Genomic DNA, 25,831 nt, shown 5'->3' on the forward strand with positions numbered 1-25,831 from the left:
AGGGAAAGATCCAGGGATAATGGAGTTGATTTGTAAGTGTTAAAATACTGTCATCTTAAAGTAAAAGTTATAGTGAGTTTACGTGGAACCTGAATAGACTTAACGAAATATTTATAAAAGATCGAATAGATTGAGCTCTGATACATGGCATTATATTTAGCTTTTGAACTAGTGTATGCATTTGATATTCTATATATTTGGTTTTAGAGCTTTGTTTTATCTTTAGAATGGGAACAGCAAAACCAGAATGCTTTTAGTAAAAGCATTTTACTGAATAAGATTTTTAGAAATATCTCTGTTTTTAGAGTACGATATGTGGATATGAATTGATATACTTAGAAATGTATTCCCTGTTACATGTACATTTTATTTTCAAAATAAGTAAGACTATACCAAAATTACCCTGGAATAATGTTTTGCAGAACTTAAAAATAACACTTTGGGCAGCCACCATGGTTAAAATATACCCTTATTTATAAAGTTTAACCATCTAACATCTTATTGAAAGATGAGTGTACAACTATAGAAAAAAATATGAAAGGGAAAGAAATGACTGAACTTTACAGTTTATTTCTATTTATACTTCACATTTGCAGCCCACATCTTCCAAGTATATGCATTGAAATTATCTCTACTGATAAAATGTTGATATTATGGTTTAAATTTTAAATAGAAGCTAAGCTTCTTCTATGTCACTATGTATCTAGAGCATTTTTATTGTTTTGAAAATTTGAAGGAGTGTGAATTAAGGCTGGGCTGGGCTTCAGCATAGCTTAATGGGTAGAAAACAATTTCAGTATTTAGGGGACTATTATAGGTGCTATATTAATCTAAATACTATGCAGAAGGTTTAGTGTAGGTAATCTATAATAGTGGGCTTCGTCATAATTTACAAACTTGTGCAAGGTGTTAGGTTTTTAATATCTCCTAAAGAAAAATTTTTCTTGTAGAGTTCTCTTATGGTCGCCATATAAAATTACTATTAAAGTCTGTTATCTTAGCCATCCTCTATTTCTTATTATTAGTAATCCCATTAGATCTATTTTTTGTCATTGTTAGCAGTTAGATCATTACTCTTTGGTGAGAATTGATTAACACATGGAAATATACATTTATTTCTGTGGGTAACACAAGTTCTGTTTATATAGACAGTCTACATAATACATTTCTAGCTTCTTTTCAGGCTCTGCAAGCTTCATTTTCCCATACTTTTATAAATAATAAGATATATTCTTGAAGCATAATATAGGTACAGTTTTTTTCTGCTGTAGGTAAATGTTTATTACTTCCAAGGGGAATATATTTTACCTTGTATCAGAAATTGTTGATAGTAAACCTTTGTCGTTTCAATTTTTTTTATATAAATTTATTTATTTTATTTTTGGCTGCGCTGGTCTTCGTTGCTGCGCGCGGGCTTTCTCTAGTTGCGGTGAGCGGGGGCTACTTTTCGTTGTGGTGCGCGTGCTTCTCATTGCGGTGGCTTCTCGTTGTGGAGCATGGGCTCTAGGCACATGGGCTTCAGTAGTTGTGGCACATGGGCTCAGTAGTTGTGGCTCGCGGGCTCTAGAGCGCAGGCTTAGTAGTTGTGGCACACGGGCTTAGTTGCTCCGTGGCATGTGGGGTCTTCCCAAACCAAGGCTCGAACCCGTATCTGCTGCATTGGCAGGCGGAATCTTAACCACTGTGCCACCAGGAAAGTCCTCAAAATTTTTTGAAAGGACAGGATGAAGAAACTGAATTTTTATAAATCAAACAAGTAGATATTTAATTATAGTTAATAGCATACCATTTTAAATACTTTCCAGTGACCTTTTAAAGTATGTTTTCTCCATAAGTGTTTATACATGTTGATTTCATTTTCCCTTTCCTGTCTAGCCACTACAAGCCTGCTTGCAGCACTTTACAGTTTCATCTGTAGCATTGTGGCAGTAGCCTTACTATATGGATTGTGTTACGGCGCCTTAAAGGTGAGCAATACATGTAGTATGTTGTGTCTTTAAGGCTACTTTTCTATATGAAGATTGTTTTAAATTAACTAATGATTTTTTTCCTGGTATCTCTTCAGCATTAATTTTCATGGTCTTCCTATGTTGAACATTATTCTTATTCTCATTTAGTTTGAATTTGAAAGCAATTTCATAGTTAATCATTACTAAAGGAAAATCCTTTTCCATGTAGTAATCATAGGTTAATATTAGAAACAGATTAGTAAAAACTAGGCTGGTCTGGGATAGAGGTGGGCATAGTAATAACAGAATATGAAATTAATTTTAGGTTTCTACTTAAGAATATATGTAACTACTCTTCACATCAAGATTTTTTAAAACTTAGGAGAAGTTGTTCAAGGACTGCAATTTAAAATACAGTCTAGTAAAAATTAACGCACTGAAATTTAATGTCATTATTGGTTTAGAAGAATCTGGATGAGCCTTATTAGTTCCATTTTAAAACAATTGTCACCAAATTATAACTGTAAAAATTGTAGATTTCTCATAAACAACTCTCAGCTCCTGGTATTTTATTTTTTTATGATTAATACAAGATAATCAGAGAATGATAGGGTTGAAAGGGCTATGAAAAGTGACTCATAGCATCCTTCCTTGCTTCACTTACTCAGTAGAATTTACTGTGCTTACTGTGTGCCTAGTTCTGCTTTTAATTTGCCTATATGTTAACTGTGATTAACAAGTCAGTCGATGCTCTTAATAGAGGGTGATGAAGGCTATGAAAACAGAGTGTTACAGGTATACAAATTAAGATATTACCCTATTCAGCCTAAAGGGATTAAAGATGATTTTCCTAGGGGGTGGTTTTTTAACCAAAATTTGAAGAACAATAGGAAATAGCTAGTTGAAACAAGGGATGAAGAGCCATGGAGTTGTAAAGAAAGTGTGTTATGTACAGGAAACAGCAAATAATTTGGAATTGCTGGAAATTTGGGTACATGAGGAAAGATGGCCTACAGTAAGGCTGGAAAGGTAAGCAACGGCTGGATTATGAAATATCTTTTATCCTGAACGTATTGGGTGGAGATGGAAGACCACCAAATATTCGAGGTAAGGCAAGGAAATGATCAGTGTTGCATTTTAGAAAGATTACCTGGTCCCCAGTGTGAAGGAGACTGAAATATAAGCAGGAAGTATCAGGGACTTAATGAAAATTGGATTCAGTGAATATATTTGGGAACTCTGTGGATGAAAAGAGCAAGAGTAGGATCCAGGATGACTTCTGGGTAGGGGCTGGCTTGAACATCTGGTTAGATAGTGATATTAATGCACATGATTGGAAATCTTTGAGTTTACTGGGGAAGGTGATTGTTTACATTTAGACACTTTTATTTGTTGGCATTAATGGGGTATCCAGAGATACATAGTGGGTAGTTATTTGCAGTAATGATGAAAAGATTTAGAAATCATCAACAAATTAAAGTATAAGAAAAAGACTGCTAGCCTGGGTTGGCAGGCTGCAGATAGAACCCTGGGAAATGCCAATATTTAAGCAGTAGATGGAACAGAATCCAACAAAGGAAACTTCAGAAGCAATACAGTGTGAAAAAGAATTTGTTGAATTTGGCAGTTAATAGGATATTGGTGACTTTAACAAAACAGCTTTTTTGGTGTTTTGGCTGAGGAAGCTAGATTAATATAAGTTTAGGTCTGAATAGATATTAAGGAAACGTATTCTACTCTCTCTAGAGTATAGTCGGGAAACCTGTGCACATGATGAGGATTGTTTTCTGGGTTTTGTTTTTTAAAAAAGATCTGAGCCTTGATTGCATTTAAAATGGGAGATGGAAAATTGATCAGAGAGGGAGATACTTGATGACATTAAGCCCAGGAAGGAACTGGAGGTAATGAGATCCAAATCCAAGCTTCTCCCAGCTACACTACCTATAAACCATCCTGGTATAAAAGTTTTAGATCTATGTTTGGAGAACATGTTTTGGAAAGTGGGGCATTATTTGGAAGTTGTAGTCATAGAAGTTAACAATGCAGTAAGTTTTCTAATTTTCTAAAGGCCTATTTAACTATAATTATGTAGCAGAAGAGCAGCAATTGTAAAACTGCCAACTAGAACCTTGTGTCTTAAGACAGGCAGGGATGTGTCCTAAGACAGGCATGTTTTTTTTTCCTTCTTTCTTGGCCATGGCATTTACATTAGACTGTTTTAGTTTTAGGCATTCCCCATTGTAATAGAATAAATGTGCAGATGTACTTATATAAATGAGCAAAGACTATGTGCAGAGATTTCATCATAGCAGTGTTGTAACAGCAAAAACTGTAAACGACCTAGTATTTGTTGTTTGTGACTGTTTAAATCAAATATGGTATAGCCTTACACTGGAATACTATACAGCCACGAAAAAGAATAAAAACAGACTTTAAAATTATTTATTTATCTATCTATTCCTATTTATTTATTTATTTATTTGGCTGCACCAGGTCTTAGTTGTGGCACACGGGATCTTCATTGCCGCATGTAGGATCTTCATTGTGGCATGCAGGATCTTTTAATTGCAGCATGTGAACTCCTAGTTCAGTCCTAGACTAGTCAGAGTCTTAGCCACTGGACCACCAGGGAAGTCCCAAAATAGATTTTTTATCTGCAAATGTGGAATGATTTCCAAGACATACAATTTGTTTCTTTTTTATCAAGCTGTATTGAAATGTAATTGACAAAAATGTAAGATATTTAAAGTGTACAGTATGATGATTTGATATACGGATACATTGTGAAAGGATTCCTCCTGACAAGTTAACACATTTATCACCTCACATATTTACCTTTTTTTTTGGTGAGCACATTTAAATTGTACTCTTAGCAAATTTCAGTTCTACAGTTCAGTGTTATCAACTATAGTCACTGTGTTACATATTAGCTCCTCAGAACTTATTCATCTTTTAAAAAAAAATTCTAAGTTTATTGTTTTAATTTTTATTGAGGTATAATTGACATATACATTATATTAGTTTCAGCTAATGATTCAAGATTTGTATATATTGCAAAACAAGCACCACAATAAATCCAATTAACAGCTGTCACCATACATAGTTACAAATATTTTTTCTTGCGTTGAGAACTTTTAAGATCTGTTCTCTTAACACCTTTGAAATATGCATACATTATTATTAACTGTAGTCACTGTGCTGTACGTTACCTCCCCAGAACTTACTTATCTTAAAACCGGAAGTTTGGGACTTCCCTGGTGGTCCCGTGGGTAAGACTCCACGCTCCCAAATGCAGGGAGCCCAGGTTCGATTCCTGGTCAGTGAACTAGATCCCACATGCCGCAACTAAGAGTTCACATGCCACAATTAAAAAAAGATCCCGCATGCTGCAACTAAGACCCGACACAGCCAAATAAATAAATAAATAAATATTAAACAAAACTGGAAGTTTGTGCCTTTTGACCCTCTTTACCTATTTGCCCATGCCGTACCTAAACTTTATCTTATAACTGAAAGTTTGTACCCTTTTACCAACCTTTCCCTGTTTCCCCCACCTCCCAGTCCCTGACAACCACTTTTCTATTCTCTGTTTTTATGAGTTTGACTTTTTCCCCCCACATATGAGTGATAATGTGCAGTATTTGTCATTCTCTGTCTGGCTTATTTTACTTAGCATAATGCCCTCCAGTTTTATCCATGTTGTTGCAGGTGACAAAATTTCCTTTTTTAAGGTTGAATAATATTCCTGTGTGTGTGTGTGTGTGTGTGTGTGTGTGTGTTTGTGTTTTAATATAAAGGAAGGCAATATGCCAAAAAATAGATGTTTCCTTTGTGCCTTTTTTTAAAAAAAGCACACCTGATGGCTTGTATATACATAGAGCATTTATGGAAGAATACACAAGAAATTGGCAATAGAAGTTACTTCTGGACAGTTAGGCTCATTGGGGAACATTATTGCATGCCTTTAGGAATGGTTTAATTTTTTTATCTATTCACTAATGTAGACTTTTACATCTGTTATTTCTGATTTCTGCTTTTTTGTTTTGTTTACGTTTTGTTTTTCCTTGAACTTTAAAGCTTATTAAAAGTTAACATTATTCCTCTAAGACAGCTTTAGTACCTCCTGTTTTTTATGTATATACTTTCTAGATGCTTACATATTTTTAAGAGATTGCCAGAATTTGGGCCATTATGTAATGAAGTGAAAACGTTCAGACCCAATACAGTGTGTAGAACAAATCCATCTTTAATCATTTTATTGCATATTATTCTAAATTATTAATGTAAATAAAATAAGTCATTTGAGACCAATTTAAGGATTTTTTTTTGCCTGAGAGCAATAAAAAGTAGTGTCAAGCATTTGTTAAATAAATGCAAGCATCTTTTGGTTTATTTTCAGATACTTGTTTTGAGGCAAAATTTATACACAGTGAATTCCACCTATCTTAAGTACACACTTTGATAAGTTGTGACAAATGCATATACCTGTGTAATATACACCCCTAGCAAGATACAAAATAGTTTCATCACCATCAGAAAGTTCCCTCTTGTTCCTTCCGAGTCGCTCTGCCCCAGCCGCTTTTATTTTATTATAGGTTTGCGGTTCTTGAGCTTCGTATAAATGGAACCATGCCATATTTACTCTTTTGTAACTGATGTGTTGTGTTCATATAATGTTTTTGATATTCATCTACATTATGTGTATCAGTAGTTTGTTCCTTTTTGTTGCAGAGAAGTATCCCATTTAGTTTTAAATCCTCCTTATTTCCATTGTATGAATATGTCACAGTTTATCTACTGTCTTAGAGATGAACATCTGGGTTGTTTCTAATTTAGGGCTATTATGAATAAGGCTGCTATGAACGTTCTTGTGCAGGTCTTTTTTTGTGGATATATGTTTTCATGTTTCTTGGGTAGATAACTAAAACTGAATTGCCAGTTTTCCAGAGTGGTTGTACTGCACATCTTTTTTTTCAGTTTTCATTTTTACCAGAGTTGCACATAGTTATCTTTTAAAGAGTCAAATATTTCTACAAGACTTAGTGCCAGGGACAGCAATCCCCTACCTCGTTATTTCTTCCTCAGAGTTAACCACTTTCAATTCTTTGAGCTGAGTCTTTTGATATTTCCTTCCGTATCTCTAAGCAACTAACTTACACTTCTTGTATTTTGTCGAGGTTTAGGCATTATCCATGGACTGCACGTCATGGAATTGTAGGCTTAACTTTCTTTCACCTCCCCCCCCCCCCCCACACATTTCAACTAGACGTAGCCTTCCTTGTCTCCCTCATACACCCGGTATGTTTACCTTACTATCACTGTGCAAATGCTATTCCTACATAAATTTCGTTTTCTCCTTTACTTTGTTTTCTTATGTATTTACCTCTCTTTCATTCTCAAACTCTTCACATATCGTTTAACTTTCTTCTCAGTAAATTCAAACATATAAGGAAGTTCAGTTCCTGGCTCCACCACTTAACTGGACAAATTACTTAAACCATCTGTATATTAGTTTCCTCATCTATAAATTGGGGAGTAATAGTACATATCTCCAAGGATAATTGTAAGAATTTAGGAAGTACTTACAAGCTCTGAGAATGGGGCTCGGTACATAGTACGATACACGTAATACAGTGATGATGATAACATTTTGATGTAGCCATTTAAAAAAAAGGTCTCTGTTGTGATGTGGAGCAATTTCTAAGACTATTACTAAATGAGAAAAAAAAGCAGGTTGTATAATAAACTACCATTTGATCACCCACTCCGCCATTCTCTCCTCTTGAATCCCCAGAGAAAGACAAAGGCGCTTACCTCACAGGCCATACTTAAGTACTATTAACTATTCCTTATAGCAGTGTTATCTACCCTGTACCAAGTACCGTGTTAGTCGACTCCAGAGATACTGCAGTGAGCAAAGCAGACATGGCATATCCACATCCACATGTTTGGTTGGCCTTAGAAGCTAGCTTTGTATTATTTATTTCTGGGAATATACAGTTTATTCACTCAAGAAACACTGATGCCTATTCAGTGCTCTGGAGGACATAATGGCATTTTATATGAGCAGAGGCATCCAGAAAGTAGCATACCAAATGTCAACAGTTTGTTTTGCCTGAAGTGTTGTATCATGTATTGCCTTTTCCTACTCCATTATTATATGTAACAGAAGTTTGCTACACCAAGTTATTTTGTTTTTCAAAAACAAGAACGGGGCTTCCCTGGTGGCGCAGTGGTTGAGAGTCCGCCTGCCGATGCAGGGGACACGGGTTCGTGTCCCAGTCCGGGAAGATCCCACATGCCGCAGAGCAGCTGGGCCCATGAGCCGTGGCCGCTGAGCCTGCACGTCCGGAGCCTGTGCTCCGCAATGGGAGAGGCCACCAGAGGCCCGCATACCGCAAAAAAAAAAAAAAAAAAAAAAAAAAGAATGTAGTTTACTGTAAACTTAATACCACTTAAAATATGAAAGAAATTGACAGCAGCATGTATCAGAAACAAATGTGTTATTCCTAGTGTATAATAGAGCTTTAGTACCAAAAGAAATCTGACGATGATCTAGCAGTTAGATTCTAGTTCATCAGAAAGTAATAAATCTAAGTTTATGTGGAATAAAATGCAATTAATAACATGTGAAAAGGTTTTGTTTAATTAAATTATCTTTCTCCAAAATACTGACATAAAAGGATTATGTGATACATTGTGAATTAGAAGCATATTGTTCTGTCACACTTTTTTTCCCCAACAGGATTCTTGGGATGGGCAGCATATTCCAGTGCTTTTCTCCATATTTTGTGGTTTATTAGTGGCAGTATCCTATCATCTCAGCCGACAAAGCAGTGATCCATCTGTACTTTTGTAAGTGAGATTACTTGTTATTGAATTAAAGAAATTTAAATAAGTTGGCATTTCTTTCAAATTTAACTTCCAAAATCTGTTTTTCCAATACCTTGTCAAAGTGCTATTGACTTATCTGTATTTGATTTCAAAATATATTAACTTTGGATCATTCTGATTACCATTGGCTGAAAGTATTTGTTAGCTTTTTCTCTCCTAAGATTTAAAACTATATTTTTCATAAAAATATTCTTATTGTATGCTTATTTATGGCATCTTAAACTTTTTAGAATTTGTCATTTGCTTAATGAGTAAATATACTTGGATCACTTCATTTTCTATCATAAACTTTATTTGCCATTTGAAGTACTGGTTTTTAGGTTATAAATATATTTTTAAATTATTTTCTGTCTTTTTTTAATGTAAAGCTCTTTGGTGCAATCCAAGATTTTTCCAAAAACAGAAGAGAAAAATCCGGAAGACCCGTTGTCTGAAGTAAAAGATCCACTGCCTGAAAAACTTAGAAATTCTGTTGTAAGTTTTAGCTTTTTAAAATCACCTAAAAGACTTAAATTTTATATAGTGTTATATAATGAACACTTTTGGAGGTAACACAATTTTAGTAACGGGAAAAATACGTATATAGTTGTACATGGTTGGTGGTTTTTATTTCAAATTTTAACATGTAAGAAATGCTCATTCCTCAAAGTTTGTTTCAATGTAGAACAGTATGCTAAATATTTATTTTTAGATAAGGTGAGATTAAGTGATTTCATTGTTTATAGAATTCTTAATCCTATTGAATTTAAACTAGGATTTGACAGGTGAATAGTAGCATAAATTAGATTTATTTTGTTGTTATTTTTGTTGATAAAAACTGTGTCTTTATAAGTCATCTGCTGGTCTTTTAGTGTGTTTTATTTTTCAAGGGTAAGTGTGTGTGTATGTTTATTTTCCAGGTTGAAGGAGAGAACAATAACCTGTACTAATTTCATATACTCAAGCAGATGTAGTAATTTAAAAAATTTTAATGTTACCTGCATTCTTTCAGTTATTACTTAAAAAATGAATTCTACAGATTCATATCTGCCATATGGAACAAAACATAAAACATTTTTTTCCTAAGTTATTTTACATATTTCCACTTATGAAAGACTGAATTTATATAGGTCTTGAATTAGACTAATATTTACCTTCACTGAACTTGAGCTGTTCATATATTCTTCAGAAAACTTTAGAAAAATACAAAACTGCCTCAAGATATAATTTAAACAGTTTTTTCTGACTTTAGTTTTCATGTTAGCAAAGGACATTTCATGTTAAGTATAATAGGATATTTCTGAATGTATTAGCTTAAAAGCATAAATCTGTGGGTCAGTTGATGACCAAAGATATCAAGAGGTTTCTGGTTTTCACTGCAACCACTAAAAGAACCAAAATTCAGTAAGTAAGGACTTTTCTGGTAGCGCAGTGGTTAAGCATCCACCTGCCAATGCAGGGAACATGGGTTTGAGCCCTGGTCCGGGAAGATCCCACATGCCGCGGAACAACTAAGCCCGTGCGCCACAACTACTGAGCCCGCGCTCTAGAGCCCGCGAGCCCGTGTGCCTAGAGCCCGTGCTCTGCAACAAGAGAAGCCACCGCAATGAGAAGCCCACGCACTCGCAACAAAGGATAGTCCCTGCTCCCCGCAACTAGAGAAAGCCTGCGCGCAGCAATGAAGAGCCAATGCAGACAAAAATAAATAAATAATAATAATAAAAAAAAAACAAGATTCAATAAGTAAAACAGGACATATGCATGCAGTTTCAACATTTCAGAAGGCCAATGAAAATATAACTTTGTTATCCAAAAGGATATACCCTATAAAAGAACTTGAATATCTCATTTCTTTTTCCCGTATGTAAAGCTTACAGACCAGTGGGGGGAAAATCTTCATTCTAAAAGACTTTGTTATGATATGTTTACTGTGTGTGGAGCTAGTTAAGCTTAGCTTAATTTCCTTGGCATTGCAGTATCAAACGAAAACATGAGGAGACAGAGGAAGAAAATAAGACTCACTGTAGTTAATTATTATGTGTAAGAAATAACCTAGAAGTGCTACAGAATAGGATCAATGAAAATTTATTTCTTAAGCTTGGCCACTTGGGAGGAAAGATTTTGTTTAAATTTTTGTGTAATGTTAGATAATTCTGTTTTGTTCCACAGAGCGAGCGTTTACAGTCTGACCTAGTAGTGTGCATTGTAATTGGTGTGCTGTATTTTGCTATTCATGTAAGCACAGTGTTCACAGTATTGCAGGTAAGGAATCATTTTATTCTTTTCACTCGGGGAAAATAACTTTGTTTGGATTCACTTCTGATTTGATTGTAGTGTTGGTCCATAATGCCGAAATATATGACTTTTTGTTTGGTTTTAACAACAAATACTTATTTTCTCATGGTTTCTCATGGGTCGTGACTCTGGGAGTGGCTTAGCCAGATGATCCCAGCTCAGCATGTGTTATGATGCTGCAGTCGTATGTGGCTGCAATCAGCTGAGGCTGTTAGCAGGCCTCACTTCCTTGCTGACTGTTGGCCAGAGAGCTTAGTTCTTCTCCATGTGGTCCTCACCAGGGGCTGCCTGAATATCCTCACAAAATGGCAGCCTGTTTCCCCCAGAGCCAGCGATCCTAGAGAGAGAAAGCCCAAGACCGAAGGCCCAGTCTTTTATGACTGATGTTGGATGTGGCATAGATACCACCACTTCTTCCGTATCCATTGGTCATACAGGGCAACCCTGCTGCACTGTGGGAGGGGAATACAAGCAGGCATAAACACCAGGAACCGTGCTGGACTGACACCATATGCCCTCTGGCTTCCATGATTCACATCCTTCTAAACCCCTCAAAGTCTCATTCCACTACAACTGGAAGTCCAGAACGTCGTCCTCTAAATCAGGCCCGGGTGTGGGCGATGTTTGGTCCTGCAGTACAGTGCTGCGCATCTGCAGGCCACGCGGTTACCCTCCTCAGGTCTCTTCATTCTCTTGTGCAGACCTGTATTTCTACATGGTGTCAACTTGATTATGATGCACCTCCACGTAATTTTCTTCATGTTTTTGGGTCTGGGGTACATTGCATCTGTGGTCTAGTTTTCATCAGATATAGAAAATTTTGGTCATTATTACTGTAAATGTTTTTTCCCTTTTCCTTTTGCTGTCCCTCCACCCACCCCCACTCATGGACTCCAGTTACATGTATATTTGGCCTCTTGAATTTGTCCCACAGTTCACTGATGCTTTGTTCATTTTAAATTCTCCCCCGCCCACCGCATGTTTAATTTTGAATGCTTTCTTTTGCTATTGCTTTGTTGTTAAGCTCACTAATCTTTTCTTCTGTAATATGTAATCTGAAGTTAATCCCATCCAGTGTATTTTTTGTCTCAGAACTAACAAGTTTCATCTTTAGAAGTTGGATTTTAGGTCTTTTTTTTATATCTCTCATGCCTCTATTCACTTTTTTGAACAAATGGAATTCACTTCTAACTCTCTTAATGTTCTTGTCTCATAATTCTAATTTCTGTGTCACTTATGGGTTGGTTTTGATTAATTGATTTTTTTTCCCCATGGGTCATAGTTTCCTGATTCTTTGCATGCATGGTAATTTTTGATTGGATGTCAAGCATTATAAGGTTTGCCTTTTGTGTATTGGATATTTTTGTATTCCTAGAAATATTCTTGAACTTTGTTTTTTGGCACTATTAAGTTACTTGTTAACAGTTTGATCCCCTCAGATCTAACTTTTAAGATTGCTTAATTGAGACTAGGGCTGTTTAGTTTAGGGCTAATATTCCCCCTACTGAGGCAACATGCTTTGGAATACTCTGACCAGTGCCCTGTGAATGTTGAGTTTTTCCAACCTGGCTTGTGAGAACAGGGACTATTCCTAGCCCTGTGTGAGTGCTGGATACTCTTCTCTCTAATCCCTTGGCGAGGTTCCTTCCCTTTGCATATGTAGTTCCCTCCCACACACATGTGCTGATTCCCCTGAATATTCGAGGGAGACTCCGCAGATCTTCTAAGTTCTCTCTCCATGCAGTTTTCTCTTTGGAACACTGTCTGCTCTGGTGAGCTCTAGCTGCTTTGCTGTCTCCAGGCTTTTAGTTCTATCTCCTCAACTCAGGAGGTACCAGGCTTCATGTGGATTCCCCGCCCTTCACTGAAACTTGGAAAGTATCTAAGGGCAGTAAGCTGGGGCAGTCCTGACACTTGCCTCATCTGTTTTCTTTCTCTCAATGTTTACTGATTATTTCCTTATGTCTAGTATATTGCAAACCATTGGTTCATATATTTTATTCTATTTTGGTTCACATGGAATAGAGTAAATCTTTATTATTCCATTTGGCCAGAAGCAATGGTTATATTATTTAATTTTAACATTTTTGCCTGTTTTCTTCTCTTCCAATTTGAACCATTAACTCCTGAGTACCTCACAAGCTGAGTGAGGTCCAGTGGGTCTTCAGGGGTCCGATGGAAACCTCTTTAGTTTCTAAACGTATGACACTTAATTTGAATACTTGAAGTGATGGTACTTGGTTTTGTGAATTTAGTCATACATAAGAACTCTCTTCCAAACCATGTGAAGCCACAAAAAAAGAACTTTTTTCTCATTCTATTTTGCTCTTCACTCAAACTTAACAGTTTTATTTAGCTCATGTCCTTTATCTCTACTAGCTAAAACAATTGAATACATTGCTCTGCAAGTCACATAGAACATTCTTAGGGAAGCAAGCAGTATACCTCAGGCCACACTCTAATTACGTTGACAGTGTGAGACACCAAGGAAAGTAGTTAACACATTTTAAAATATCTGTAATACGTGAACAGTCACTAACTTTTATGGCTGATTTAATCAGAAAATTACATAATATAGAAATGTTAACTGCAGACAAATGTTTAGTTCTTAGATTCTATAGTTGACTAAAATTGAACTGACAAGTCAGAAGTTCTCCTTTGGGTCTCAAAATCACTTTTAATGTCCTCAACTTGATCCTTCTTTTAGCCTGCGCTCAAGTATGTGTTGTATGCTCTTGTCGGCTTCGTGGGTTTTGTAACCCATTACGTACTGCCTCAAGTTACGAAGCAGCTACCGTGGCACTGCTTCTCTCATCCTCTGCTCAAGACGGTGGAGTATAATCAGTATGAAGTTCGAAGTAAGTATTTCATTAACACTTTTCCTTTCAGTACTATGGATTTTTTTCTTTTACTTTGTTGACAGGTGACTGTCAAGTAAGTATCATCAAGTAACACTTCAGCTTGTGTTTCTTAGGTTTGACACTAATGAATCAGACCTTTTGCTTTCATTTCAGTTGAAGTATAAATGTCAGTGCTAAAATGCCAACTTACCACAGAATAAACCTTGCTCTTTCCTCCTCTAAGTTGTTCTTCACAGATGTCTCATTGATTAATCCTTCAGTGTATGTCTATGACTTCTCTTTCCAGTCCCTACCTTTACCCTCAGTCTTCCTTGCAATATGCAGGCATCTCAATCCTCTTTAAGACTTCTATTTGATATATTTTTAACTCAAAGCATAAAGGGAATAGAAAGGTCTTCGTTCCTGTTTCCACCAGTGACACTATGTCCTACCAGAGAGGGTTATAAAGAGTTGATAAAGAGAAAAGAGGTGAAAAACATTTGTAATTGCTATTATTCATTCAGATTTGGGATAAAGTATAAAATGACTACAAAGAGGTAGAAGGCCAATCCATTTGGCAAGCTTTTTACTTGTCACTTTAAACCCAGACTTTTCTGTTAAAAGTAATCAGTCTGGTTCATTGGTTCCATGACCTATAATATACTTCCTCATTTTAGGGATATAATAAAAGTTAATACCTGTGTCATCATTATTATATACCAGTGATTAAACAAGCCAATGTTTTTTCCTCAGACTTTTCTTTAGTTAATGAGTTACTATAGAGAGTCAATTTCTCAACTGTTTGGAGATGAATTAACTTCTTTAGAGAACTCTGAAGCTCTTGAAAGATTTCTACACCAAACTTGACTTTGCAGTATCAAAGCATATTTCCTGGGCCTTTTAGCAGAATTGCTTAAGTCATCGTGGTACTATAATCTTGATCACTATTTTGATCCTGGAGAGATAATTAAATATTAATGTGTAGATTGTAGTAAAATGACATAAAACTATAAAAATCTGTACTGGCCTATTCTTACCATAAGGAAAATAACTCAGAATGATGTATTTTTGATAGTTAATGATTAATTGCTTTCATATATAGATGTTAGCAGGTGTATCTAGTTTGTTTTGAAGAACAGTTTTCATTAAAGTAAATCATTGATCATGTTGTTTTTTATCTTAACAAAACATTTAGTCTAAATTTTTATAAATTTTGAATCAACATAACATTTTTCACTTATTGAGAGTATTAGGCATTAGCAAAGTTGACTGTAGTAGCTATAAAGAAAAATCTGATTCATTAGAGAACTTCCTAGAGGTGGTTGACATTATTTTCAGATAGCTTGAGGACCTTATTTTAAATCTTTCAGCTTATCCTAGACACTTTCCCCAATGACATTAAATATTAAAGTATTGGGAAAACATTACTGGCAGTGAAAATGACACTTATGAAGTGTGTGAATCCAAAACACATACTTTCATATCTGTTCTGAGATGTATATCTTATAAGATGTATGTGTATGTAAGGATTTTAAAAACAGATAATTTAATAGATCATTTATTTCTTTTTGGGGAAAGGGGCAGTCTAATAATCTTCACTAATCTTTTCTCCAAAAGTTATAGGCATAAATAAGAAAAAGTTATGGTTAAAAACTGAGATTTCAAGAATAAAAGTTTAAAATGAAATTCAGTTCATCTAAATTTAACATCTAAGTTGGAAAGTTGGATGTGTCTCAGAATTCATAAAATTGACTATTGATTGACATACTGGATTACTTACATTATTTATAGTACAGCTGAATTTGAGTGGTAAGATTTTCCTTTCTTATCACATTACCAGACTATTTTATGCATTAGATGACATGGTTTTCTTGACTTAATATTGCCTTGTTAGACGCAGCTACTGTGATGTGGTTTGAGAAACTTCATGTGTGGCTTCTTTTTGTGGAGAAGAATATCATCTATCCATTGATTGTTCTCAATGAACTTAGTAGCAGTGCAGAGACAATTGCTAGTCCAAAAAAACTGGATACAGAGTAAGTACAGTACTCCTCTTATCTAAGTTTGACTCTTGGGGTCTGTCATAGCAATGTCTTAAGTTACTGATCTAGTAACAAGTAATCATTGAGTGTCTCTTTGGTGCAAAGTACTGTGTGAAAAATTCAAGTGAAATTTTGTCTTTGACTTCCCTTTTCTGAACATCTGTTTCTGCTCTTGGCATATTACTACTCCAGACATCTCATTGTAAACTAACATTTTATGAGATGACATTTATTAAATAAGGTTAATTGTAATATTAGATGGTAAGTTTTGGAGATGATTATTTTTGTGTACTGTGTGAATCAGACCATTTAGGTGTTCACTTGCCTATACAATCATCCTGTAGGCCTACCCACTACACTAGGTACATGTTGTTGGGTAAGCATTAATATGTTTTTTATGTGCTAAACGCTGTTAATGTTTAAGCAGTAGAAGTACTGAGAAACTGGAGAACCGAATGTCAGAATTGCAATAGTGTTACTTATTTTTTAAACATGATTATTTATATAAAGGATAAGAATTATGAAACATATGCTTAAAAAGGAATATTTAGAAGTTTAAATTTGATACATATATTCTAAGTTTAGTAAATGAAACGGTGATTTTTCTGAAGTTTGTAGATTAACATTTTCAGTCATCAGTTGATGAATGTGCTTTCTTTATACTGTAGATTAGGTGCTTTAATGATAACCATTGCTGGTCTGAAGCTGCTACGGTCCTCTTTCAGCAGCCCTACATATCAGTATGTCACAGTCATCTTTACTGTGCTCTTTTTCAAAATTGACTATGAAGCTTTTTCAGAGACCATGCTGTTGGATCTCTTCTTCATGTCCATACTCTTCAACAAGGTAATTTATCACTGAAGGAAACATCCTTATCTGTAAAAAGTGTCTCCCTAAGTAATATGCCATTTAGTGAGGATTACGCTTGCTTTTCATTTGCTTCATTATCTTTTAAGTAGTATCTTTCTTCAGTCAACGAGTTATTTAGGATTAGAATCCCTAAACAATGCCAGTCACTGTCATCCATAGAAGATATATTTCTTGCTGTGGCTAGGAAGGTAAGATTAAATTATATGTTAGAGGAACTCTAATAAGTATATAAATATATGGGTTCTTCCAAAAGGGGGTGTGGTTTTGAATAATTTTAGAAACAAACATGGTAATAATTGAACCGAACTGTAGGCTGCTTCATAGATGGAGGGAGGAAATAACCTGATACTGAATGAAGATGGTGGAGACTGAGGGCAGTGAGGCCATGTGGGAGCAGTGAGATGCTAGTTTATTTGCAGAATATACTGAAGTTTACAGAATGCTCCTAAAATTTGTTATCACTCATGTGATAGTTGCCTGTAGTCCTTTTACAAACGAGATGGTAAAGCCTGCATCTTCTGCCTCCAAGAATCTTCTTGCTGAGCCACACTGCCTTTCTAAGTGAAATAGGTTGTGTAGTCAGATTATTTGAAATTAAATAGTTTAGATTTCATGTTAACACTGACCACATACAAAGGACTTTGACATATATTATCCCATTTGATAGGTGACAGAGAGCTGAAGCATATGAGCAGCTACAAAACACAATGAAATCCCAGTTTTAGGAAAGTTAGCCTGGTCAGCCACATTTGGGATGAATTGGGGAAGAGAGAACCTAAAGGTATGGAGAACAGCTTAAGAGATTGTGACAGTAATTTAGATGTGATAGAGGTCTGGCCTAGGATGGGGACAGTAAAAATGAAAACCGTTAATCTGAACAAGCTTTTAGAAATAGTTTCTAAATATTGTACTAAATGTTATGCTAAATAGCTTCTCAATATCACAATATTATATTTGTTCAATCACTAATTTGTATGCATTTTTATCATTTATTTCCTCTTCTAGTGAGCATGATTAATCAAAGGAGGGAGCCAGAAAGTTAATCAGAGAATTGTCTGTATAAAAAAAGCATGCGATTTCTCACAAATTTAATATTTAGATTGGAAATTGTATTGAATCTTATACCGGTTGGAAAAAAGTGAAAGTTGCAGTAAAATATAAACTAAACAGTCCTTGAAATAGTCACTACACTTAACTCGCATTAGTTTGGATTTTCTTAATACTTTCATTTGTTAAGCAAATTGTTTTTGAGAGTGTACCACGTTCCAGAACTATTCTAGATGCTTAGGCTACGTTAGTTAACAAAACAAAGCTCTGCCCGCAAGGAGTTTGCATTTTATATGGTTACTTCATAGAACTTAACAGTGATAATAAGCAAGTAATATTCAAGGGATTTCTTTAGATATATTTATTTTAAGATATCATTGTAAGGTGTACCACCACCTTAATAATATTTCAAGAAAAAATTGCTCTGAATGTATACAAAAATATTTTCACCCACTAACCACTTAAACATGTAATTACATATCATTTTTCTTTAATATTACGGTCAAAATTTGAGTACAGTCTGTTTACCATTTAGAAACAGAAGAGTGTTCTGAGTCACTGTTTTTAAGCAGTTGCAATGGCATCTGACAGTATACATGATGCTTTTACTTCCTGTCATCCTGATCCCATTAGTACCACGGGTTGCCAGCGTAATTTTGAGTCATGGCAAAGAGTGCAGGGATTCATCTGCATTTTCTGATTGGTTAAAGTTGTGATTTCTTTTTTAAATTGGAAATTAAACAAGTTCATTTGTAAATCAGCTAAAAAATTTAAATGTGAGGTGTTTGGTGCCTGAATCATGGCACTGAATTAGTCAGAACCTCTTGCTTTTAAGATTCTGTGATCTGTTCTGAGAATGGGGCCTTGCATTGCCTAGCATGCAGAGGCAATCTTGGGCACAATAGTTCTGTTTCAGTGTTGAAGAAATGTTGAACAACAAAGCAGATCCTAATTGAAATAAGATTAAAATGTATATTATGCTTCCATTGGCAATAACAATTCTGATTATGAACAGATGCCTAATACACACTAGTAAATTCTTAGGAAACAGACAGTGACAACTGAATTACAACTTTATCCCCTTCCTGGCTGCTTTCAGATTCCTTTTGATATTGCATTTAAAACTTACTCATTTTCCAAAGCACTAAAATTTGAGGGAAATGCCAGAATAAAAAATATATATTTATTGCTTAAGCTTTACAGACATCTAGATTTCTTTTTTTTTTTGGTTTTGCTTGTTAGTAGTAATAGAACCAGTAGACAGCATAGAATTTTTAAACTGATAAAACACAAATCCGTAAGTCAGTTAACTGTCTTTACTTAAAAACACATTCAGTGTTTTGGCAGTGGTATTTCTTTTCCTTTGATGCAAATGGTAAATAATTTCCATGCTATTTCCCTATTAGGAAGAAAATCATTTTAGAAGTTTTTCATTTTCTAATTTAAAAATCTGATGGTAAGCTTTTTACTGATTGTTTTTGTTTTCCTCCTACAGCTTTGGGAACTCCTTTATAAGTTGCAGTTTGTATACACTTACATTGCTCCATGGCAGATTACATGGGGTTCTGCTTTCCATGCTTTCGCTCAGCCCTTTGCAGTGCCCCGTATCCTTCTAATAAAAGTTTATAAGAAAGGGCAGTCATATCCTTGATGAGAATGTTGGTTTGTAGGCATAACCTTTCACAGGCATAGAATATAGGTTACTATATGATAAATTATCAAAAATTCACACTTTTGAGCCCACACCTATACCAATTTTGATTGTTTAATTTGTATTAACTTCTGTGGCCCACAGATCATCTGAACATGAGAAAAGTATTAAGGTTTTATAATTAAGTAATGCTGATTAAAAATTTCATGTTTATATATGTGAGTATTAAAGTCCAGGAATTTTCAATATATACAAAATGTGTTTAGAAATATTTATAAATGAATGAGCATTCAAAACATTTTCCATATTGATATGATTATAATTAAACTTACAGTCAAAATTTTCTGTTGTCATCCTTTCTTAAAGGTACTTTCTAAGTAAACATAAAGGTTAGTGACCTTGTAGATGTTGATATGCAGACTTTTGTATCTTTAAATTTTAGTTTTTATCTTCTGGAAAATTAAAACCATCTCTACCCAAGAGTGATACATGGAATTTTACCAGACACATGTTAGCAAATATTTATTTGGCTCCCTTCAGAGCATCATGCCAGGCTGTACTTTCCTGTCTGTGTCTTTCTGCTTCTACCCCTTATACTGTCCAGTGACACCTTCTTCTGTATTCCTCTGATGAACCTCATTTTTCTAATTGCTGTAATTGCAATGTGTTTGTGAGGTGTGTGTGTGTGTGTGTGTGTGCCGTGCGCACAGGTGCGTGAACGCGCGTGCACAGTCAGATGAATGTTAAGGTCCTTAACCAGTTTTCCCATAGATTCAGCCATGTTGTTTGTTCAGGCTGCCGTATCAGCCTTCTTTTCTACTCCACTGAACCCCTTTCTGGGAAGTGCAATATTCATCACTTCATATGTTCGACCTGTGAAATTCTGGGAGAGAGACTATAAGTGAGTAAAGAACAACACTTGAAAACCAGTTTTTATCTTTTTTACTAGGAAAAACTATTGACAGCATTGTTATAAATTATTCATGGTTAACATTTTTTCTATTGAAATATTTAAAATTTTATAAATATTCTTAAAGTTTCAAAATTATATAAAATTGGAAGAGTCAGAGGATACTCTATTTTCTCCACCTTTTTTTCTATTTATAAGATTTTTAAAACATAGTCCTAGTTAAATATATTCATTTTTCTGTCTTTTTTCTTTTAATGTTATTTCTTAGAATTGTCCCACATTAATAATACTTTGAAACTTTATGCTATACACTGTTACATCATTATAACAGTCATAATTAGTTATCTCATAGTTTTCTAAGAAGTAGCTATTTTTAGAGCTAAACTTTTTATAGGTTATTTGTAGTTTTTCATGAGGATAGGTTTTTAAATAACCATCTTTGTACATAAAGTATTTTCTTCATTTAAGCTTAATTCCTTAGGTTAGCTGTTTAATATGATGCCTAGTAACTATCCTTGTATGTAATCTCCAAATTTTTTTTTCTTTTTTTTTTAATTTAAGAAAATTTCTAAAGGGGAATTACTGAATCATGGAGCTTAAACATTTTAAAGGCTTATAAATGTATTAACATGTTGATTCAGAAAGAGCTTGTACTAATTTATAATTCTACTGGCCAGCTCCACAACTGCCTTTCTCTACACTTTCACACATAGGTACATATAATAGGTGAAAATGGTAATCTTTTTAACAATGAACTGGGTTATGGATGTGAAACTTTTGCTCTGGTCTTTTACCTAAAATCACACATAGTATTTCTCTTTTTGGTGAATTTCAGTGTTATTTATACCCTTTTTTTCTTCTGGACCAACTTAAATTTAGTCCAGAATAACATCTTTTTTTTTTGTTTTTTTTGTTTTTTTTTGCGGTACGCGGGCCTCTCACTGTTGTGGCCTCTCCCGTTGCGGAGCACAGGCTCCGGACGTGCAGGCTCAGTGGCCATGGCTCACGGGCCCAGCCTCTCTGCGGCATGTAGGATCTTCCCGGACCGGGGCACGAACCCGTGTCCCTTGCATGGGCAGGCAGACTCTCAACCACTGTGCCGCCAGGGAAGCCCCAGAATAACATCTTTGTCAGCAGTTCTTAAACTTTTTGATCTCAGAACCCCTTTACATACAATCTTAAAAATTATTGATGTCTCCAAAGAGTTTTTGTTGATAGGGGTTTTATCTACTACATAGTTATTTACTATAATAAATATTGTACAATATTTATTGTATTATAAGTCAAAACTCATAAATGAATTAATATAAAAATAACAATAAACCTATTACATGTTCATATAAATAACATTTTTCTAATGAAGAATAACTATTTACCATTCCACCAAAAAAATCTGAAGAATGTCATTGTTTTTATAGTTTTGTAAATCTCTTTCATGTCTGACTTAATAAAAGACAGCTGAATTCTCTTATCTGCTTCTGCATTCAGTCTCTTGTAGCATTGTGTTGTTCTGGTTGAAGTATATAAACTAAATCTGGCCTCACACAGACATACAGTTTGAAAAGAAAGAAGTATTTTAATAGCCTTTTTAGACAATTGTGGGTATTCTTGGATCATTTGACAAGTGGTAGTTTCTTAAAGATTAGTGGCAATGTGGAATCTAAAGCCATATCAGTGAATTTTTGGAACTGTATTACATCAAAATTCACTGATATGTCTTATAGTTTGTGCATAAGTGCATACACTTATACTCAATGTATAAGTGCATACACTTATATTGATACATCTTTATAGTTTGGAAAATACTGGCTCAGTGAGTAATGTAGATCTTGCAAATTTTGACCCATTTCACGGTACAATATTAAAAAATATATGTATTCATATCACCACCAATCTCAAAATAGTGTTGAAGTATTGGGAAGCTATCAAGCACATGGTGGTAGATGCAAGTTTTCTGAAATTCTAATTTTTGCTTGAAAACTTGAATTTTTATTATTGGCAACAGGTATCTTTATCAGTTATTTTTCTTGAAATGTCAGACTTACTTTCTTCACTTGAGAAATGTCTGTCAAATACTCAAGTCTGAATAGTCATAGTTTATTCAAGTGAAAATGGTGTTCCGTGGGAAAAAAAGCAGCTACTGCTACTTACAATTCAAGCAGTTGCACAAATGCTTTCCCTCCAGACAGTCGTCCTACTTCAGAATGCAGCAGAAGTGCTTTATGTGTATTTTGCCACACACAATATTAAAAAGACCTGTACTGAGGGGCTGCAATTTAACAAAATTATTATTTTTATTGTTTCGTTAAGGACATTTTTAAGGGAAACTTGAATTTTTATTTATTGTTTTTTCTTGTGCATGGGTAGCAGTGAAAAATAGTACAGTTTGGTGCCACTGCCTTGATTGATGTTAAAGCACTGGCAGTCTTACCCACCGTTGCTTTTGCACCATCAATGCAGTTGTCAACACAGTGAAAAAAAATGAATAACAGTTCAGTACTATTATGAAAATAGTTTTGATTTGGAAAACTCCCTGAAAGATCTGAAGTGTCCTGCTTCAGGTTCTGTGGACCACATTTTGGGAACCACTGTTCTAAAGAACACTGTACCTCTGGACATTAATAACCTTCCCCTTATAAGGAATGTTTCATGCACTGTATATTTTTAGGAACTGTATACAGTATACATTTTTTCATCCTGATCAAAAATTTTTTTACATTAAACTCAGTGTCTTTCTATACACTGTTCAGTGAAACATCAGTTAAGAAAAAACTTGTCTTTATGTATAATGGAGGTGGAAGAGTAAAAAATAAATCCTTACCCCTAAAATTGTTGTATCAAAGAGCTTTATTAATATGTTATGCATAGATTTTTCTTATTTTTATAAAGCGATAATATTTATTTCTTATTTATTGTATAGTTTTCTCCCTTTTAATTGTTAGACTTTTTTAATATAAAAAAGCTTACTAAAGATGTTTCATTTTGCCTTTTTTAGCACAAAACGAGTGGATCATTCAAATACCAGATTGGCTTCCCAGCTTGATAGAAATCCAGGTAATAGCCCTATTTGTGAATAAAGAAGCAAGTCTAAGGAATTCATTATATACATATTTCACTCCCGACTTATTGGGAATCCTCTATGGAATCCAAAGGGCATTTCTGAAAAACTAAATATCCTTCACTTTATTTTGTTTTACTTTAGCAAAGTATACGTGAGTTAGAATATCTAAAATTTATATACCCATCTTTTATAAAATGCATTTTAAGAATGCTGATAAGAATAAGAAATTCCACTGAAAGATTGTTCTTACATAGGTTAAAAAAGTAGAGCACAGTAAAAGTAAAACTGATGAGGTGTATTGAAGAGTATTCAGTCTGAACTTATTATTATGTTTGCTTCCCTGCTTCGCCAAATGGTTAGATAAGTGTTAATTTCATTAAGTTTATTACATACAGAGCTGTCATCTAGAGGACCCAAATAGCCACTCAAGATAAGGCTTCGTGTTACCATTATCTAAAGTTTGGTTCTTAGTTTTGTCCTTTGGGAAACATCTTTTTGTCGGCCTACCTATTAGTAATCTGGCACAGAGAGGGTGAATCTCACTGCCCCACCCATAAAAGATTAATGTATCAACCAGAATATCAGTGTATTAATTTACTAAAGAAATATGACTCCCAATACACTGGAAGATTTGTATTCATTTAACTCGCAGATTACTTCAAATGCTCTGCCTGAGAAACTAAATTATAGTAATCAGATTGACTTATAATTATAAATTTGATTAAGGAGGACTAGTTATTTGATATTAATGACTGTCATTATCATGTTCTGGTAGATATAACAGCCATCTCAGCTCTGGCATGTCCTTGTAGGGGGCTTGGAATTATGATGCTGATGATGCATATCACAAAGACCATGTCCTGAATTAATATGCACACTTCCGTAATGGGCAGACAGCATTAGATAACAACTATTTTATTGAAGCTTGAGCCTAGGGTTTCCCTTTTATTTTATTATTTAGTTAGGCTGAGTTTAAAGTAATTATTAAGTTTAGTATGTTTTGCCATTCTTCAGTTCTGTGCTTTGGGCACCCATTTACAGATTATTGCTTTGGCTGGGTTACTTCTAAAGATGGTTTTCTAATTTATTGGGTGATGTTTTATCCTAATTTTTTTTCTTAAAGGATGACTAAAATTTGTAGGTGGTTCTTAACTGCTGTTTCTGTGTATACAGTTTATTTCTGTTTAGCTAATATTAGGCATCTCAGTATACAGAGTTTTTTTGACCAACTTCTCTTTGTTTTGGACTATCTCATTTGTTCAAATCTTGTATTACTTAACCCACTTCCTTTACCAGTATGTCTTTTTGTTCTAGTTTTGAATTTCTTTTATGTTTTTCATTTCCTTTGCATGGTTTTAATTATAAGGCATAATTAGTTGAACAGTGATAGAAAATTTTGATCATGACTGTTAAAGAGGTGGAAAAGACCTTAGATTTCACCTAATCCAGTTCCCACATTTTATGGTTGGGGACCAGAGACTCAGAGAGGTTACGTTACATCTAACTCTAATTTGAAATTTTTTTCCCCATTATCCTATATTTCATTTTTATATAGAAATCCTAAGGGTATCTGTATTATAAGGGTACAGGGTACCCTTCTAAGGGTATATTATCTTCCTTGTCAAAGAACTATAGATACAATCCTAACTGGAAATTAGTTTTAATACTTTTAACAATCTTGTTTGTTGTTATAAAGGGTACTTAAGGTAAAGTTAACATTTTTTTAATCCCTTCTTATAGGATCAGATGACAACAATCTGAATTCCATCTTTTATGAACATTTAACCAGATCCCTACAACACAGTCTTTGTGGTGATTTGCACCTAGGACGGTGGGGAAACTACAGTACAGGGGACTGTTTCATTCTTGCCTCTGACTACCTCAATGCGTTAGTACACCTTATAGAGATAGGCAATGGGCTGGTTACCTTCCAACTGCGGGGACTTGAATTCAGAGGTAAGACATTCACCTTTCATTTCTATAACGTACTCCTGTGACATCTAAGTTTTATGTGTCTACATCTCAAATCAAAAGTTATAAAAGTAGGTCTTTAGTATTTGGAATTCTGGAATGAGAAAAGCTGCTAAAGAGTAGTTATTAGTTCTTTTCCAAATTTTCCAAATTTCACATTCAGAGAAGAATCATTTTTGCAGTATGCTCTGTATGTAAAGGTAGTATCAATAGTGTATAATAGACTTGTTTTTTTCCTGGTAATAGTGAATTTCTGTTGTTCTGTGCTTGCCCTCTTGCTAGTCTTTTTTTTTTTTTTTTTTTTTTTTTTTTTTTTTTTTTG

At 34.6% G+C, this 25,831-nt stretch overlaps 1 protein-coding gene across 2 annotated transcripts in view; it reads left to right on the forward strand.

The window, feature by feature from the left end:
• PCNX1 (pecanex 1) overlaps window positions 1–25,831 on the forward strand; it is a 171,595-nt gene that overhangs the window by 112,156 nt on the left and 33,608 nt on the right. For both annotated transcript variants that reach the window (XM_007469296.1, XM_007469295.1), the window contains 11 exons: window positions 1,876–1,967; window positions 8,695–8,804; window positions 9,212–9,317; window positions 10,992–11,084; window positions 13,825–13,975; window positions 15,852–15,993; window positions 16,668–16,845; window positions 19,412–19,520; window positions 20,339–20,468; window positions 23,473–23,531; window positions 25,279–25,494. In XM_007469296.1, the coding sequence (XP_007469358.1) occupies window positions 1,876–1,967; window positions 8,695–8,804; window positions 9,212–9,317; window positions 10,992–11,084; window positions 13,825–13,975; window positions 15,852–15,993; window positions 16,668–16,845; window positions 19,412–19,520; window positions 20,339–20,468; window positions 23,473–23,531; window positions 25,279–25,494 (1,386 nt within the window). The remainder of the gene's footprint in view (window positions 1–1,875; window positions 1,968–8,694; window positions 8,805–9,211; window positions 9,318–10,991; window positions 11,085–13,824; window positions 13,976–15,851; window positions 15,994–16,667; window positions 16,846–19,411; window positions 19,521–20,338; window positions 20,469–23,472; window positions 23,532–25,278; window positions 25,495–25,831) is intronic.

This window comes from Lipotes vexillifer, unplaced genomic scaffold (genome assembly GCF_000442215.2).
Source record: "Lipotes vexillifer unplaced genomic scaffold, Lipotes_vexillifer_v1.1 scaffold684, whole genome shotgun sequence".
NCBI classification, from domain to species: Eukaryota; Metazoa; Chordata; class Mammalia; order Artiodactyla; family Lipotidae; genus Lipotes; species Lipotes vexillifer.